Raw genomic sequence first — 19,753 nt, 5'->3', positions numbered from 1 at the left:
ATGTACTGTGACTGCAACTATGTACAACTAGATATGCAAATAAATTACAATCTATAAAGATAATAAAGAAATGTAAAACAGTAGTGTAGAAACTTTAACCATAAGAATAAAAATATTTACTGTATGCTGGGACTATGTACTATTACAAGTCTTACATAAATTAACTGAATCCTCACCACCGCACTATGAGATAGGTATTATTATACTTCCTCATTCTTCAAATGATGAAGTTAGGGTCTAAAGCAGTTCAGCAGGCTTCTCTCACTCTTACAGATGATAGTCCAGGTGTTAGTCTAGGCATACAAGGTCTAGTCTGCTTTCCTCCAAGTATAAGACTGTTTTATAAGGGATATAGGGTTTGCTGTGTAAAGTTCCAACAATCATGAACCTATGTTAAGCTAAGGAAGACAGAGGCAAAGTAGGCCACTGTGCCTTCCTGCCAGAACATTTACCATCCATTTGCAGGCAGTCCGATTTAGTCAGCAGTGTTCTCCCCTCTTCATTTTACCCCATATTTTTCCCATTTTATTCACATGGTTGTAAACTGAGCCCTCATTAAAGGATCTTCTTTTGTTTTGATTAGGTTAAAGGGATTTATTGGTTCTCTCCACCCTAAATTCAGTTGACAACTATTTTGCTACTATTATCACAGAATGCTACCACCCGTTCATACTTCCTTGGTTGGGTATTTGTCCTGTTATCTCTTATATAAGCATTTATTGTGCAACCTCCTACTGTCTCAGGCAATAAAGCTACTGAGCTTTCTGAAGAAGTTCACAGTCTAATGGTTAGGCAAAAGTAAAACTTTGGAATATTTGCTGTTTTAATGAATATTATATGCCAAGAACTATACTAAGTCCTATATATTGCTGTCTTCTTATGTGTTAAGAGTAAGTGTATTGGTACTAGAGGAAAAAGAATTGGGGGTAGATTCTATCATTTCCACTTCCTTCCTGTGTGACCATTCTGTGTCTCAGTTTCTTGCCTGAAAATAAAAAAATAGGGTTATTATTGAATACTATACAGATGTTGCTCAACTTAAGATGTGGTTACATCCTGATAAATCCATATCATTATACTGCAAAGGTATTTTATACAACTGATCAACTCAACATCCCATTAGCAGCACAGAACACTGTGGAGTGTCAGTTGTTATAACCTTGTGATCATGGAAATGAATGGGAGCTACAGCTTGCTGTGCTGCCCCACATCACAAGAGAGAAATTTACTCTATATTGCCATCCTGGGAAAAGAGCCAAATTCAAACTGCGAAGTAAATTTGCTACTTAACACATATCATTTCCACACCATTGTGAAATAAAGAAAAAAATGTCGTAAGCCAGAGCATCATAATTCAGGGACCATATGTAATACATGCAAAACACTTAGCAAGATTCTTGGCAAATAACGGTGTACAGACATCACAACAGTGCTTCGGATTTTGCCTACCAGCAATCATTTCTGAAATGAGGAAACTTGAAGTCTGAAGAAGCTATGTAACTTCTGTAAAGTCAGGAAATTCAGCAGTGAAAGGGTCAGAAGTTTGCTCTTAGCCACTGCCCCTCACTGCCTCTACAGTGCCTTTATGGAATGAGGCTACAGTGCTACAGAGCACAAAAGAGGACCATCTGAGCCAAATGTATAGGAAAGGAATTAGAACAGGCTTCTAGAGGGATGGGCTTCCGCTGAGCCTTAAAGATTGAGCAGAAAGGGAGAGAGGACAGAAGCAGAAGCTGGAGGTCAGGGTCAGGGTGGGTGTATTCTATCCAGTTAGAAGCTTGTTGGAGGTAGGAAGAAATGAGAGGGAGCAGCCCAGAGAATAGCAGAATGGGTAACGATGAGACCAGAAGACTAACCATGCCTTTGCACCATTTGTGTTATTCAAATACAACTTACAGAATAAGGATGATGTTACTGCTCTCTGCAAGGATCCAGCTCCCCTCACCGCACCCCAATTCAATTCTTCTTGGTTGGCTGAATTAGGCCAAGACAGTTAAAGCCTTTCTGTACTCTTTCTGCCTTTAAAGAGATTAATTCTCTGTCTCAAAGCTGAGATTTTCATCAAATTCCCAGAGGGCCATAGTTTCTCTGCCATGTGAATTATTTACAAATGTCTTCCAGTTTATGCACACACCTGGTCTGGATTTGTCTGCCATACATTTAACATAGGCCTTTTAAAATCTCTACATGCCTAGTCCATGCCCCTTATTAAACTAGCCAATCCCATGTTTGTTTATTCTGGACTAAACAGAAACACACTGAGTGCTTTCACTAAAATCACCTTTAGAGTTGAAAAAAATATTCCTGTAGTATTAGGATTTTAGGGTTTGGACAATAAGGCTGTCCATTTCTGTGAGGATTTTTTATTATGGACCCTGACAGCAAAAATACACCCCAGGAGGTGGTGAGCGCTTCCTATATATGTCTCACCAGAACATCCTTATGCATCTTACATGCCAGTCTCCCATTTTACCTGGGCGTGCCTTTCTCATGGTGACAACACTGTAGTATGACATTGTGAACTACAAGGCAAAAGAAACCCTCGACACCAAAAGCACAGGACTACAAAGCTTGGGAACTCAGAGAGAAAATAATTTGTGAAGCCATCTAGTTTGTGAAGCTAGACCAAAGCAGAGGTTTGGGAGGCCAGCTGGGCCCTGAGAACACCACAAAGAAGTACCAGAAATACTAACTCTCACATTCACTCAGCCAGCACATGAAAGAGCTCAGCTTCTAATTCAGTGCTATTGAATCCAAGCACCATCTTAACCACCAATTTTACCAATTGTTAGAAAGGTAGTAAATCACACAATCTGAGGATAAAGAGAAGGCTTGGTGGAAGAAGCCATCCTTGAAATAAGCCTTCAAAATGGTGTGCTATGCATAGGCTAAAATAGAGGTGGAATTCCCAATAAAAAAGAAAAGCATGACTCAGTAGAAGTGGAGAAAAGTATTTTATTGAAAGAGACCACAGTATGTGAGATCATCAATGAATCTGTTGCATAACCAGCAGTCCCCTTCTTCCACAGATTAGGTCACATTTGCTTTCTCTTTTCTTGCTCTTCCTTGGGAATAAATTAACTTGCACTTTGATCTCTTTTAGGCTCTTTGAAACCCTGCAGTCACTCTTCTGGTCTGTGTTCGGCCTTTTAAATCTTTATGTCACCAATGTGAAAGCCAGACACGAGTTCACTGAGTTTGTGGGTGCTACCATGTTTGGGACGTACAATGTCATCTCCTTGGTTGTGCTGCTGAACATGCTGATTGCAATGATGAACAACTCCTACCAACTCATTGCCGTGAGTAGCTGCGCTTGCAAAGCATATTTGCTTTGATTTTAGGAAGGGGACAATGGGCAGAGATCCCATTGGGAGCTCAGTAAAAGAATCTGTCCTAATTTTTGTGAACTGATATTATTTTTATCAGTTGTTAGACTGGATTCTATACAAGGCAAGTTAGTTTGGACTCTTGGTTTACTGAATTTCAGTAATCTAGAATAGTTGATTTTAGTTCATAAAACTTTTTGGGTAACTGTTAAAAATATTTGTTTATGATTCTTTTCACTTGTGAAACAATTTTATTTATTTTTTAAAGATTTATTCATTTTATTACAGCCAGATATACACAGAGGAGGAGAGACAGAGAAGTAGATCTTTTGTCCGATGATTCACTCCCCAAGTGAGCCGCAACGGGCCGGTGCGTGCCGATCCGAAGCCAGGAACCTGGAACCTCTTCCAGGTCTCCCACACGGGTGCAGGGTCCCAATGCATTGGGCCGTCCTCGACTGCTTTCCCAGGCCACAAGCAGGGAGCTGGATGGGAAGTGGAGCTGCCGGGATTAGAACTGGCGTCCATATGGGATCCCGGGGCTTTCAAGGTGAGGACTTTAGCCGCTAGGCCACGCCGCCAGGCCCGCGTGAAACAATTTTAAATGAGTCATAAAATCATTAAAAATAAGGCAGTATATAATTCTTAACAAGTTAACAAAGATTTCAAAGTTTGACAAAACACTGTATTTGCAGCAAAATTGGAATACATGTGCATTTCTTTTTGCTTATTTGTTTTTGGGTTTTTTTTTTATTAAAAAATTAGCTCCCATGTATTAGGGGGAACATGTAGTATTTGTCTTTTTATGTTCAGCTTATGTTCTTCAGACATACATTTTTATGTCCTTCAGATAAATGTTCTTGATTCAGTAAGGAAAATTACTGAAGTCTGAAAGCACCTTGGGTGCGCAAGCGGGCTCCATCATCTCCCAGGCTGACTTGGCTGATTGGGTTTTCTAAGCAGGAGAGCCATCTCTCTCCATCTTCACTGTGAACACTTCCCTGCCTCAACCAAGAACCTTGTTGACATGGAGGACCTTGTCAGAGACAGGAGCTCCTTGTTGATCACACATATTTCAGTGAGCGCACTCCATTGTGGGATATTCATCATGGGAGTTCATTGCTGAATATTTTTGATCATCATATTAAGATTTGGTTCAGCAGTAATTACCCTACACCAGAAAAGGGGAAAGGTATTGAATCTGGGATCAATTCAGGACCTGCCTAGGGTTTTGGATGCCAAGTTAATATCTAACATCAGCTTATTTTATTCATTTACTTTTAGAATTTGTTTTTAAAAGTTTTAACTGACATATAAAACATATACAGATTTATGGGGAACTGTGTGATGTTTTGGTACATGTGTACATGTGTAAAATGTCCAAGCAGGAAGAACTTATCTTCCTTCTCAAACATTTAACATTTCTTTATGTTGAAAGATTCCAAATCCTTTCTTCTAGTTTTTTTTTTTTTTTTTTTGGACATACAAAGTATGTTATCATTATCTATAGTTAACTTACTATACAACAGAAGAGCAGAATTCCATACTTCCAATGATAAATTTTATTTTGTTATAATCTATCATTTTGAGAAAGTGAATATCAGCAAATGAGTTTTGGCTCTCCAGCATCTCCTGTTTAGTTGGGTATCTGCGAATTTGGATGTTTAGTTTCTATTACGCTTACCCAGTATGCATCTGTCTGTTGTGGAAAGGTTTGTTATAGCGCAAGAGCTATGAGATGACCCAAGTCTTGTCTTCCTTCCTAGGTGTTGTCTCTCAGCCTGTAGCAAAGAGGTTTAAATTATTGCTTACATATAATTGTATATGTCACATAAATTCAATACAATATAAATATGTGACATATACAATTATATGTAAGCAATAATTTACATATATAATACAATATACATGTATAATATGCAATCATATACATACACAGTTATATATATACACACATATACATAATACACTCATACACATATATGGACATACATTGTCTATACTCTAAGATATTGTTTATAATAGTGAGCATCTATGATCCATTTTCACTAAGGAGAGAACCAAAGAAGTTCTGCATCTCAACTGAGAGCAGACTTGTGGGTTATCTCTTTCAAGGAATTTCTAACTATTGAAACCTTCTCAGAAATGGATTTATAGAATTCCTGTCATTGGAGAGTTCTAAAAGTTCTGATACAAAATTGTCTGCTATTGTGCTTTAGATCCTAGGGGCTTAAATGGTAGAGAAGAAAGGGGAGTACAATTGGGAAAATATGAAATTAATGTAACATGAACTCCAGTTCTGATTCTGTTCTTTACAACTGAATTACTTTGGTAACTACTTTCCCTTCTTGAACATCAGTTTCTTTATCCAAAAAAGCAAGGAGAGGAAATGATGGTCTTTAAAAGCCTTACCAGCTCTAGCACCCTGAGTCTCCAGATGAGCTCAGTAGCCTTACAAGGTTCTTTCTTGCTCTTAAATTGATGGCTGCACATGAAATAGAATAGAGTTCTCTCCACCTCCTCTCTGCCATACTTCCTCACCCCACTCCCCTGTACTCAACCAAAATTAAACCAAGAACTTTGAAATAGCTTATGCTCAGCTCTAGTCTATTCCCATAAGGAGACAGTGACTAATATGCGATATCAGTGGTTGATTTTTCCACGCCCTATGCCTGGCATCCTACTGATCACCCTGCCAAAGTTTACAACATGTGTGCTAATACATTTGTAGTTTTCTCACTGGCTATTTGGCAATTGATTGTATCAAGTGAATGTAGAAGAGAGAAAAATTTTTCCTGTTACCTAATGCAGGGATATAATGTTTCCCACTGAACCCATTGACATTTTCTAGGAAGGGTATAAAAATCAAACTTCAGGGCCTGGCACGATGGCCTAGTGGCTAAATCCTTGCCTTGCATCTCCTGGGATCCCATATGGGTACCCGTTTATGTCCAGGATGCTCCATTTCCCATCCAGCTCCCTGCTTGTGACCTGGGAAAGCAGTAGAGGATGGCCCCAAAGCCTTGGGACCCTGCACCCATGTGGGAGACCTGGAGGGGGTTCCTCGTTTCTGGCTTCAGATCAGCTCAGCTCCACCCATTGCCCCCACTTGGGGAGTGAAGCAGTAGAAGGAAGATCTTTCTCTCTGTCTCTCCTTCTCTCTGTAAATCTGAATTTCCAATAAAAGAATAAAGAAAGGGCTTGGCAGCGTGGCCTAGTGGCTAAGGTCCTCGCCTTGATCCCATATGGCCGCTGGTTCTAATCCCGGCAGCTCCACTTCCTCTCTATCTCTCCTCCTCTCAGCATATCTGACTTTGCAATGAAAATAAAATAAATCTTTAAAAAAAAAAGAAGAAGAAAGAAAATGTTTTTTTAAAAAATAAAACTCTAGTTCTCTCATCACCACCTGCTCCTGTTAGGTTTTGTTTCAGTGCCACCAAGCACTGTATCCAAAAAAAAGCCCATGGCTTGGAAGGGAGAGTACGGTGGGTGTCCTGAATGGGCTCTATACCAACGCAAACACCTGGAGTCTCAGTCAATCGTTCTGAATACTACCTGCCATTTTGGGGTTCCCTGGGAATCCCATTTTAAATGAATGAAATGGGGAACCATTTTAAAATGAATCCTATGGGATCTTCATATTGTGCAATATGACTCCCAAAACACATGGATTTACATAAGTAGTGGAGACTGGCTTTTGTTGCATTTGCAACATCACACCTGCAGTGAATACAGTTTTCAGAAGAATATGAGATGATATGTGTAATGGGTGGGTAGGGGTGGAATGTTACAGAATGTGAATAAAACTTCAGACAAAGTTATCTGACTTCAAAAGGTATCAAAGTTTGGCTCAGTCTAGGTAGACTGTTACTAACAGGCCTCACTGTGCAGCTAGCTATTCAGTGTACATTGTAGGAGAGGGCTCAGTAACACCAGGTAATACTAATCCTGTGAAGAGTTGAGCTGTTTCTCAATGCTGCATGCAGACTTCAGAGCTGTAAATGGTGTGGCTCCATGGCTGTGTAATAATTTGTATTCTATACCAGAAGAGACTCCACTTCGATGGTATAGAATTATTCTCAAGATACTCTGAAGCAGAAGCCACTTCCAGCCTATGCTCTGTGGTCCCAGCTGGCAGCAGCAGATAAAACTGGCCATATTATATATTACTGTGGTTATTGTTGACTGGCAATGATTGAGACTCCTCCCGGCATCGTTGGATCAACCTCAGGCTGCTTATTATCCTCCAGCACTCCTTTCAACACCTTGCCTCTGCTGCTCCTCATGTGTGTGAACAAGCAAAGCTGTTCTTGATACCATTTTGATCATACCCACTACACAGCACTATGTGGGAGAGACCACCAGTCTTAGTTCTTTCACCTTAGGTTCTGGCCTCACCCACAAAGGATATCTCTGTTGTCTGAGTTTGGTCCCTACACATGAGGCTCATGGTGGTGAATAATGAAGCCTCATTCAGTAACTTAGTAAAAACCCTCAGTTTCTTTGGCTGCTGTAGAATATTCACTCTCTCCCCTGAGAATCAGTAAACAGCATGAGCTGCATAGAGCCACAGCTGTTGGAAGGTTTAGGGAGAGCTGAAATATGTAGGATTGTTTGTCTCCCATAGGTTAGCAGCATTTGCAGGCTCAGATGATGGGTGTGCTTGCCCACTTCAGAAGAGAGGCTTGCAGAAGACATTTATCCAAACAAACTCAGAGCTGTGAAGACAGCAGGCAAGGCTAGAGAGGACTATTGCATCCTGCCAAAGTGCTAAGGAGTGCAGGTGGTCTCCTCATCTATCCTCTGTCATCTGGGGCCAACCTCAGACTCTCAAAGCACAGAGCAAATGGCAGCATCTCACATACTGTGATGTGAGATGCCATCACTATCTAGGACAGATTATCAACTGCTACACACTGATATGACTACCCAGTTGTTAAAATATTGAAACGCTTTCACATCATTTGGCCAATAAGTACCACTCCAGCTGTTTCCTCTGAAACAGCCTTCAGATCTCCCATGATCCAACAAGTAAAAGGAAACATCTGGAATAAACCCTGCACCAGTAACTGTAGCTGGCATACATTCTGATTGGTTTCCAAAGCAATCTACATATCACTGCAATGGGAAGAGTTCTAAAATACTCTAACTACTACAAATTTCCGGTGCTAATCATCAGGATTGCACATATCGTGTTTGTGATAATGTTAAATTACATGGTCAAAGAGATTTTGCAGATGTAATTAAGGTTACTGATCAGGACAGAGAAAGATGGTGGAACAGGGTGAGGACACATTAAAGTGGACTGAGAAGCAGAGAGGGACTGATCACAGGTAACAGGAGTGGGCAGACCAATACCAGAGAGATACCAGGGGATACATGGACACCGGCAAGCAGCAGAGATAGTGGAGCAGTGCTACAGTAAACAGTGAACAGATACCCCAGTGGTGCTGGAGCTCCACTGGCAGACAAGGGGAAGTCACCGGGATCACACAAGGTAAATCAAGCCACAGAACTGTGGATTCCAGTGATTTTTTAATCCAAGCACGAGTCAAAACAGAGCAGTGGAGCCCTTGCAGACAGGTGTGGGAGTGAGGTGAAGTTCACAACCTAGCCTCCCACCAGCAACACAAGTGGGCATCACTGGACACCGTTCTGAGTACTGCAGCAAAGCCCCTGGGAAGATAATGGGGAGCAGTGCATGTGCTAAGCCCAGGGAGAACCCACTTCCAGTTCAATGCATTTTTCTGGTCCCACCAGGAAAATAATACTAATTTGGCATTCAATGGATTCCATCCAAAATAGGTGCAAGGTACACACAGATCAGGCTGCTAGAAGGTTCTGACACAAACCAGCAAAAATATTTTAAAAGAATCCATGCACTGCCAAAAGGAACAGGTGTTCCTGACAGCCCTGTGATCCAATTGAAAGACAGAGCTTGTTTTGCCCTAATCCTGGATACTGCTGGAACCAAGAGCGGGAGCAAGGCTGAGCATTCAATAGCACATCCATGACACGGGATCACAGGAGGCTGAGAGTGACAGCCCAGGTGTCCTGGTTGTAGGGACTACAGCAGGAGCACAGCATGGGAGCCCAGGACTGAAACTCACTAGAGGGAGTGACACGAGTGACACAAATGGAGAACTAGGCACTTAACTGGCAGGATCAGTATAGTTGATCTGTAGACCTGTGGCAACACAGCTTAAAAATAAGCCCCAAGAGAAAGGTACTCAGCTACATTGTCACTGGGAGTATAGGCCAGTACAACCACTATGGAAACGAGTATGGACAGTGCTAAGAGAACTAAAAATTGATCAGACATTTGACCCAGCTATCGCACTTCTGGGAATATATCCAAAAAAGTGAAGTCTGCAAATGAGAAAGGGACCTGTAATCCTATATTTACAGCAGCATAATCTGCAATAGCGAAAACATGGAAACAACCCAGATACCCATCCAAAAAAGAATGGATAAAGAAAAACTGTGGTGAATCTACTTCAAGGAATACTACTCAGCATTAAAAAGAGTAAATGGTCCCAACTAGAGAGACCATTATGGTCAGTGAAATAAGTCAATCCCAAAAGGACAAATAGCTTATGTTCTCTCTGATATAAGGCAACCTTTATGCAAACACAAGATCAATATCCTTTCAATACAGTTTGTGCTACATGTCAGGGGTTTTGATATTTTTGTTTTTATTTTCATTCATTCAAAAAACTTTTTTTTCTTATTAATTTCCTCTCTGACTCATAGATCACACAGTAGAATCGATTTATTTAAGAAGGCTTTGATTTTTTTAATCATTTCTTCAGCAATACATTGGTCATTCAAGCATGTTATTTAACTTTATGTTGTCAATTTTCTATTTTTTCTTTATGCTGTTGGTCTTGTTTTATGGCTTTTCATTTAAAGGGATGTACAGTAACTGTTTAAAATGGACTGTTATATCCAGATGTGAAGATACAATGCAGTATGCAAGTCTACTTCCAAATCAAAGATGGACTCCCAGTGGAACTGTTAAATATACCTTGATAATACGATGTGGGACTCTCTGCCATTGTCCATACCTACAATGTTAGGATGCACTCGCATAGCAGACTGATGGACTTAGGTCTGTTTATGAAGGACTATACTCTTTTAATGATATAGGTGAAATAAGTGGGGAGGAGGTGTGGAATTTTGAGAAGGGAGAAAGGAAATCCCAGAGCCTAAGGAACTATATCATCAAATAATAAAATAAATTTATTTTTAAGAAAAGTTCTTGTTAAAACCAAAAACAAACAAACAAACAAAATAGGCCCCAAGGAGACTAATCCAGTAATTCGAATTGCAGTCCCAGGACAAAAGAAGAGGCACAGGGATCAGGAAAGAGGTTACTGACACCTCTCCCACAAAGGATCAAAAGGATATTTCAATCTCAGAATTACCTGTTGAAGAAATTGAAGATCTTCCAGATAAAGAATTTTCCTAAAAAATAATTATAAAGGGGCCCAGCACAGTGGCCCTGCAGCTAAGTTCTTGCCTTTCATGCACCCGGGATCCGATATGGGCACCAGTTCATGTCCCAGCAGCTCCACTTCCCATCCAGCTCCCTGCTTGTGGCCTGGGAAAGCAATAGAGGATGCCCATAGCCTTGGGATCCTACACCGGCACAGAAGACCCAAAAGAAGTTCCTGGCTCCTGGCTTCAGACCGGCTCAGTTCTGGCCGTTGTGGCCACCTGGGGAGTGAACCAGCAGATGAAAGATTCCTGCTTTCATGCACCTGGATCCCATATGGGCACTAGTTCATGTCCCGACTGCTCCACTTCCCATCCAACTCTCTGCTCTTCCTCATTCAGTAAAGCCTTTCCAATAAAAAAAAAAATCTTAAAAAAGAAAAGCTGTTTAAAAATAATTTTAAAATTCCTTAAAAAGCGACTTTGCTGCTATCAGACCAGCCCTACAAATGTTGCTTAAAGATGTGCTATAGTCACAAAAAGAATATCATCCACCAAATCCAAAGGCAAACATGGCGAACATCTGAATACAAGCATAAAAGAAACCTAAAGCAGGGTCTGCCATGATCGCCCAGTAGCTAACTCTTCATCTTACCAGTGCTGGCATCCCATATGGGCACCAATTTGTGTCCTGGGAGCTCCACTTCTCATCCAGCTCACAGCTTGTGGCCTGGGAAAGCAGTACAGGATGACCCAAAGCCATAGGACCTTACACCTCCATGGGAGACCCAGAAGAAGCTCCTGGCTCCTGGCTTTGGATTGGCTCAGCTTCAGCAGTTGCAGCCACGTGGGAATGAATCAGCAGACAGTCTCTTTCTCTGTGTCTCTCCTTCTCTCTGTAATTCTGTCTTTCCAATAAAAAGAAATAAATTCTTTCAAAAGAAACCAAAATCAAACAATGAGAAACCCATTGCTAAAATGATAGGATCAAATCACTACCTTTCAATATTAACCCTGAACACAAATGTTTAAACTCATTAATGAAAACACATAGATTATTGGACTAAATCAAAACACAAGATCGATCTATCTGTTGCCCACAAGAAACACATCTCACCAACAAATATACACAGAAAAGTGAAAGTGAAAGGGTGGAAAAAGATATTTCAAGTTAATGGAAAGGGAAAATGAGCTGGTGTAGCCACTCTGTTATCAGATACTATAGATCTCAATGTGAAAAGCATTAAAAGAGATGAAGGAGGACACCACATAATGAGTAATGGATCCATTCAACAAGAAGAAATAATCATAATACATATATACACAGCAAATTGTAGGGCACTTAGCTATATGAAACAGGTATTAATGGATGTTATAGGTTCCAATGCAACATTAGTGGGGGAACTTAACACCCCATAAATTTAATAGACTGATCAAGGAGACAGAAACTCAGCAAGGAAACAACAGAGCTCACCCAGACAGTACAACAAGTGGACTTAATTGATATCTACAGAACCTTCCAACCTACACACGCAAAATACATTTTTCTTCATCAGTAAATGGAATCTTCTCCAGTATTGATAACATTATAGGTCACAAAACAAGCCTAAGTGAATTTTAAAAAATCAAAATCATATCATGTAACTTTTCAGACTATCATGGAATGAAACTAGAGAACAGTAAGTTAAAATATCCTCAGAAAATATGTAAATACTTGGAAACTGAAGAACATGGAACTGAATGAACAATGGGTTATAGGGGAAACCAAAGAGAAATAATAGTGCAGCCATTCTAGAGGTCAGTATAGAAAGTGCTAAGACAGCTGCACATTGGTCTACCATATGAACCAGCTATCCTACTTCTGGGAATATATCGAAAGGAAATGAAATCTGCATATGAGAAACTGACATGCATATGTTTACAGAAGCACAACCTACAATAGCAAGGACTTGGAAATAAATCTGGTGCTCATTGAAAGAGAAATGGATAAAGAAAATGTGGTGCAACTACTCCATGGAATACTATACAGCCATTAAAAAGAATGAAATTCTACCATTTGCAACAGAATCTCAATTCCCATGAGAAAGGAGCACTTCGGATGCACCATCACTACAAGGGCCCTAACATGCATGCTTTGTCTTTCTAGAACTCTTCACAACTCTGGGCTATCTAGTCCCCTTGTCCTACCAATTCTGAACAACAGACACACTATCTGCCCTAACTTCCGGGTTGGGAACTACTGCTACTTCATCCTTTCTATCTGTGTGTTTCTTAGTTCCCAAGAGTTGCTTCTTTGGGAAAGAGAACAAAATATAAACTGACAGCTTTCAGACCCATGAAGCACTCCAAACCGTGAAGGCTACAGGAATTCTAAGGAACATAAGCTTCTTCTTGGGGGAGGAGATAGCTTAACTCAAGGTGTAGGGATTTTATCACAATGGTGCAGACTTGCCTCAAATTCTAACAACTTTCTTCCTCTTGGGGTGCCCTCAAGCACTGTAGATATTGATTTTTATCATCTCAGCTGTGCTTTTCCCTATTGCCAAACCATTGTTTGGGATCTAATCGGAGCTCACTCCATTTCCACTAATGAGAAAAAACAAACGTTCAAGACCACCGAGGACAGTCTAATAGTGCCCCCTCCACCTTAGGGAATGTGGAACCTTTGAGTGCCTGCTGATAAATCCCATTTCAGGCAACAACTTAACATTTTCTGGGAGGTTTTGTAAAAGACACAGGTCTGATGCTTGCAAATGATATGAAGTGAAAGACGCAGCCTATGTCATTAGGGAACTTGATGTCTGGTTCAAAGGGAGAAGTCTGACACAGGTAAAATTACAGTAACACTACTACCATAAGTATAGCAGCATTGATTACAGAATGCAGGAGTTCAAGAGTAGTCGTACCACCTGGATTTGACGACCGGACTGCTGCTAGGTGTGTCTTTGGGCAGTATCATCTCTTTCTGCCTCATTTGACTCCTTTGTGAAATGGGGATGATGAGTCAGCCTTTCATCTGCTGTTTACTCTCTCATTCATTCTCTGCCAATTTGCTATCTCAGTGGAATTATGTCCTCCCTAAGCCCTGGCCCTTTGGCTTCTGGGAAGAAGCAGCTAGGATATGTCTTCATCACCTCCAACCTCATGTTTTTCCGTGCCTCAAGCAGCAGCTGTCACCCCTCTCGGGTGCACCTGCAACTGAGCAAGCATCCAGTCCCTCCATTCCTGGCTCTGCCTTTTCAGAGCAGCTCCTGTCAGAAAAGCCCTGTTTATTCATGATTTAGCCAGCCATGCTATAACACTAGCCACACACACACACACACACACACACACACACACACAGGGCTTTTAATTTACCTGATTATCTGCATCATGGCACAGAAAGAGAGAAAGAGATAGAGAGAATCTTACATTTGCTGGTTCACTCTCCAAATGTCCATGACTCCCAGGTCTGGGCCAGGGCAAAGTCAGGAGGCAGGAACTCCATTTGGGTCTCCCACCTGGATGGTAGGGGTTCACGCACTTGAGCCATCTTCCACTGCCTTTCAAGTGCATTAGCAGAGAGCTGGATCAGAAACAAACACGGAGTAGTCAGGGCATGAAGCAGGCTCTTGATAGAGGTACAGGTGGCCTGAGCAGCAGCTTATTGTGCTGTGTCACAGTGACTGCCCATGCACAAAGCACTTTTACTGCATATTTTTAAAGATTTATTTATTTATTTATTGTAAAGTCAGATATATAGAGAGAGGAGGAGAGACAGAGAGGAAGATCTTGCATCCGATGATTTCACTGCCCAAGTGACCGCAATGGCCAAAGCTGAGCCAATCCAAAGCCAGGAGCCAGGAGCTCTTCCAGGTCTCCCACACGGGCGCAGTCCCAATGCATTAGGCCGTCCTCAAATGCTTTCCCAGGCCACAAGCAGGGAGCTGGATGGGAAGTGGAGCTGCCGGGATTAGAACCAGTGCCCATATGGGATCCCGGGGCATGTTCAAGGTGAGGATTTTAGCTGCTAGACCATGGCGCTGGGCCCAGTAAATCACTTTAATGTCTGCCTCAATCTCTCCATCTATATAGTGGCATTAATAATAGTACCACCTTATAAGGTTATTATAAAGTTTTAATAAAATAATATGCAATAAGGGCCTGGCATGATGGCCTGGCAGCTTAAGTCCTCGCCTTGTATGCGCCAGGATTCCATATCTAATCACAGTGGCCCCACTTCCCATCCAGCTCCCTGCTTGCGGCCTGGGAAAGCAGTTGAGGACGGCCCAAAGCCTCAGAACCCTATACCCGTGTGGGAGACCCTGAGGGGGTTTCAGGCTCCTGGCTTCGGACCGGCTCAGCTCTGGCCATTGCAGCCACTTGGGGAGTGAATCAGTGGATGGAAGATCTTCCTCTCTGTCTCTCCTCCTCGTTATATATCTGACTTTGCAATAAAAGTGAATAAATCTTTTTTAAAAAAGTGATTTACCAAGAGCACACTCTTAAGGTCTATTTGATGCAAGGTAACTGTGATAGTGTATTTCCTTTCCTACCTGTATCGCAACCCGCCTCGCAGCTGACCCCTCCCCAACCTTCGACTTCTATTTCTACTTTGTTTCAACCTTCTATGCAGTTGACTGACTTCGCTGAGTGCACCCTAGGTTCTAAGCAGAGGGACTGTCTAAGGAGCCTTTTCCCCTTGGTTCTGAAGGCTAAAGGACTCACTTCATGAGACAACACACACAAACACACAGACATACACTAGATCTCTTTTTTTCTCCTTTAGTGTGTCCATCACCTCAATTTCAAACATCTGGTTTCTTTTCTTCTCTACCCCCAATACTCCCAGGCTCTCCAAATGAGCAGTGGGACAGACCTAAGAGCATTCCAGTCTTATAGGGTAAACAGGACAGTGCAAGCAAGCCTATTTGTGTTGGAGGAACACATTCAGTTTACACATCCTGCCTGGAAGCATCTTCGCCCTGATCTTTCCCAGGCCACTGTTGCAGCTCTAAAGCCTCCATTGGCACAGCTCCACCCGAGCAAGTGGACTACTGCCCAATATATTCAGCTGCAGGGAGCACCAAAGGTTTTCTTTTTTTGTGTGCATCCTGCCTGGGCCTGGCCTGGCCTGGCCCTCCCCATTGTGAATCGGACACAGGAACAGATTTTTTGGTCATGGCAACTATCTTTACTCCCTGCTTTGACAGTCCACATCTAGTGGGGATGAAGAGTTCTTGCCTCAAAATTCTCAGGGTATACTTCAGCTGGTCTCAGTTGAGCAAGAGCCTCTGCTTCCAACAGCAGCAACAGCCTTTGGTGCTTGCTGCTGCCTGCTAACAATTTGGTGAATGACAATGATGCAAGTGAACAGAAAGAGGGCAACTGAGAGAAGTGGAGTTCTTTCCTTGTGTTATAGGACAGGTGACTGAGCTGCTCCTCTGTATCCTGGACTCACCCGGGGTGGGTGGTCTTCAGGGATATCCGTGGTTGTCATGGAAACTATCTTGGGCAATCCAGACACAAAGCCAACTGCTACCAAGTGACAAACACATTTCAGTGCTGAAAGAATACCCCTTCCCATCTGCATGTTAACTGACCTTACTCTTCCAGTCTTTAACAATAAATGAATATTTTAGTTAGTCAAATGAGGGAAATTAAAAATTTGCTTAATGCCTACTATATGCAGGGCCACATTCCTTTTCTTTACCTTAAGATGGTACTTAACCTTTTTGTGGGGGGGCATGGACTCCATTCATAATATACTAAACATGGAAAAGAAAAATTTTCCTATGAGCAAACATATATAAAGTTTAGCATAAAATCTCAGAAGAGAGGCAGGTATTTGTCACAGTGCTTAAGCCAAAAGTTGTGACGCATACATCCCATATCAGAGGTCCTGGGTTCAAGTCCCAACTCTGCTTCTGATGCAGCTTCCTACTAATGTGCACCCTGGGACGGAGTAGGTGATGGCTTCAAGTACTTGGATCCCTACCACCCACGTGGCAAATTTTGACTGAGTTCCCAGCTCTCAGCTTTGGCCTCACTTAGCTTCACTCACTGAGAAGTCAAGCAGCAGACAGGAGCTCTACCTTTCTCTTCCTGAAAAAAAAAAATATATATATATATATATCTCTATCTATCTATCTATCTATCTATCTATATATATATATATATATATCTTAGAAGGTTCATAGAAGCCCTCCTTCTGTCATCCAGACATTCCTCACCTTGGGATTTTGCCCATTACAATGCAGATATGTTTTGAGCTGTTAGTATCTCCAGTCTCTTATTGAGATCAGGTTTTCACATTGGGCCAAGCATGGGAGAGATACCATGAAGGACATGCACCTGAGAAAGATAGGGAAAGCAACACTAACAGCACAGATAGTGGAGGCACTGAGGAAACATGGTATCATCAGCACAGTGAGGCAAAGGATCAAGTGTGGGTGCAGTGGTCTCCAAAAAAAGGCGTCCTCAGCCTCTAAATAAGATAACCTTTACCAACGCACAGCCTAGAGATAAAATTGACTACATTTGCATTTCAAAAGATTTGTGAGCTGACATTCAGAAAGAATTGCTCCTTCCAGAAGATCTGCTACGGTCCCCCCACCACACAAGGATTAGACTCTGAGTATTCTCTTACTAGGCTTCAAATAATATTTTTGAGCCATCAAATCCCCAAGATCATCAAATCCCTAATGATGGCTCCAAGATCATTCATTGTTCAGGAGTGTGTTCCTCTTGGCCTTTGTCTCGTTCTCATAATGCTGTCTAGGATACCAGGACCCAGTTGATTAGAAAGCTAAGTGATAACAAATATTCTTTAATTTCTGAGCAGCTTGAGTTTTTAAAAACTTAGTGTAAGTTTTGAGTTATTAATATTAGTAAGACTCCTCTCACTTCCTGGGGTCACTGGAGCCCTGTGTTGCAGCCAGGCTCACTGTGACAGACAGAATGGCCCAGGAATTATTCTTTGGCTACAACACAGAAGTCAAAATGCCCAGAGGAACAAGGCATCACCCTGCCTTGTTCTTGAGATCTGACAGCAGAATTAAATTATCTCAGCTGTCAAGGTAAATCTTTTGTTGTTTAAAGTAGGAAATAGAGAAGACTTAACTGGAGAAAAAAATTGGGGAGGGAGTAATTGTATTTGTCTCTTTTTTCCCCCCTTTCTTCACTCAAAGGATTTTGCTTTTTCTTCTGTTCTTATTCCCAATTTCCCCTAGGTACTTGAACTTGTAGAATGCCAGGGCCTATAAATAATAAGCTAAGCACCAAGAAGTCTTGAGAAATGTATTTATTTCAAAACTTCCCCCTGCCCCCTCCACCCCCACTCATAGGGCATATCAGCACTCTGCAAGAGTGAAAGAAAAGAAGGTATTGTGATCTCTTCCCTTGTTAGGAATTCAACACCAATAATTAAAGTCGGATTAGACTAATGGAATTAGAACCCTCTCAACACACTCCAGCCAAATTTCTGCTGGCCTAGCCCTGAAAATTCCTAGGGGTACACAGAAGTTTCCTCATCCAGTGGATCCTCTAAGAGATTCACTGAGATTTTCTGTTAATACCTTATTTCATAACATTTAGTACTGGCAAATTAATTGAGTCAGATATTTTATTCTGAGGTCTCTTCCATCTTGTAATCTCTGGGATATAGTAAGCTCTCAATTATTGAATAAATAAATTAGTGAACATGTGACTTCCAAAGATATTTTAAAAGTGAGAAGATGGAGCAACTGACAATGTTGACCAATTGTAGGCTTGACCTCTTATTCAGGGGATAACAATTTCTTTCTATAAAAGGCCAAATAGTGAATGGTGACTTGCAAACGCAAAGTTGTCTACCTAAACCATCCAATCCTGCAGATGTAACATAAAAGAAAACATATAAGGGAATGAGAATGGCTCTGTGTCCATAAAACTTGATTCATTGTCACTGCAGTTTGAGTATGATGTTCAAGCATTACTTAAAAAAAATAAACAACAACAAAAAGCACCTTGTATCAAGGGTTGACTTTCAATGGATCACAGAAAGGGAACAGCTCTGCTGAGTAGGAAACTCCGACCCAGAAGCAGGTCATCTACGAACGGTTTAGTGGCAGGTTTCCCCCCAAGTGTGCATTGCATGACGGGCCAGAGGGCAGCCAAAATACACTTTATTTAACCTTTATGTACTGAAGCTCTGTGAGGACAGGGACTTAGACACTGAGGATTATGAACAATCATTTTGTAATGTTTTCTCTTAGGTGTATTTATTCACTTATTGGAAAGGCGGAATGACAGAGACATACATACAGTGGTGGGCCAGAGAGCTCAGTCCTTCTTCATTCACTGGTTCACTCCCCAAATGACCACAACAGAGAAATGTCTTCTTTCTAACCGTTGATCTAACTCAAACTGCAAGATTGGGGATGTGGCTTCTGTAATCTTATTTATCTAAAACTCCCCTAACCAAAAAGTGCCAATTGGTTTTCAATCACTTGCATGGCACTAACCTTCCACATTTTGTGATAGGTCAAACAGCTCTTTCCTCTCTTCATCGCTGTTCTGCTCTAAGTCCTACCCTCTTTACCCAACTATGGTTTGGGAATATTTTTCCAGATCAGCCTCTGACTATATGTTTTTGTGTAAGAGATAACATATGCAGCCATAGACGATGATCCTGTTGCTTCCCAAGTTTCCAAAGTTGTTGGGACTTTTATGCCAGCATAACGTGCACTTAATGACGCACAGCCTTAACCGACGTGCTCTAACTTATGCGTGGGCCTGCACTGTCCTTCAGAGTGTCAGCTTCTGTAAAAGCAGCAGAGGGTTTCGATTTGTTTTCAGTTTTTGCAAGGTTTGCATTTAACACGCTCTCATTAGCACACTCCCAAATGTTGCTGACCTGCTCAGGTTAGGAGCACATGGCCCTACGTAAGTCGAATGAGCATGTCTGTTCAATTTCACATTTCTCAACAAATCAAGCTCAAGGTTATTTTCCTTGAAATCAAGCTGTAAGG

At 41.6% G+C, this 19,753-nt stretch overlaps 1 protein-coding gene across 1 annotated transcript in view; it reads left to right on the top strand.

Annotated features, from left to right (window-relative positions):
* The window catches only part of TRPC5 (transient receptor potential cation channel subfamily C member 5), a 286,027-nt gene that overhangs the window by 247,717 nt on the left and 18,557 nt on the right, over positions 1 to 19,753 (top strand). Inside the window, exon 7 of the mRNA XM_004590202.4 lies at positions 3,104 to 3,299. Coding sequence (XP_004590259.2) covers positions 3,104 to 3,299 — 196 coding nt within the window. The remainder of the gene's footprint in view (positions 1 to 3,103; positions 3,300 to 19,753) is intronic.

This window comes from Ochotona princeps, chromosome X, assembly GCF_030435755.1.
Source record: "Ochotona princeps isolate mOchPri1 chromosome X, mOchPri1.hap1, whole genome shotgun sequence".
Classification (NCBI taxonomy): domain Eukaryota; kingdom Metazoa; phylum Chordata; class Mammalia; order Lagomorpha; family Ochotonidae; genus Ochotona; species Ochotona princeps.
This window is presented reverse-complemented; position numbering and strand designations above follow the sequence as displayed.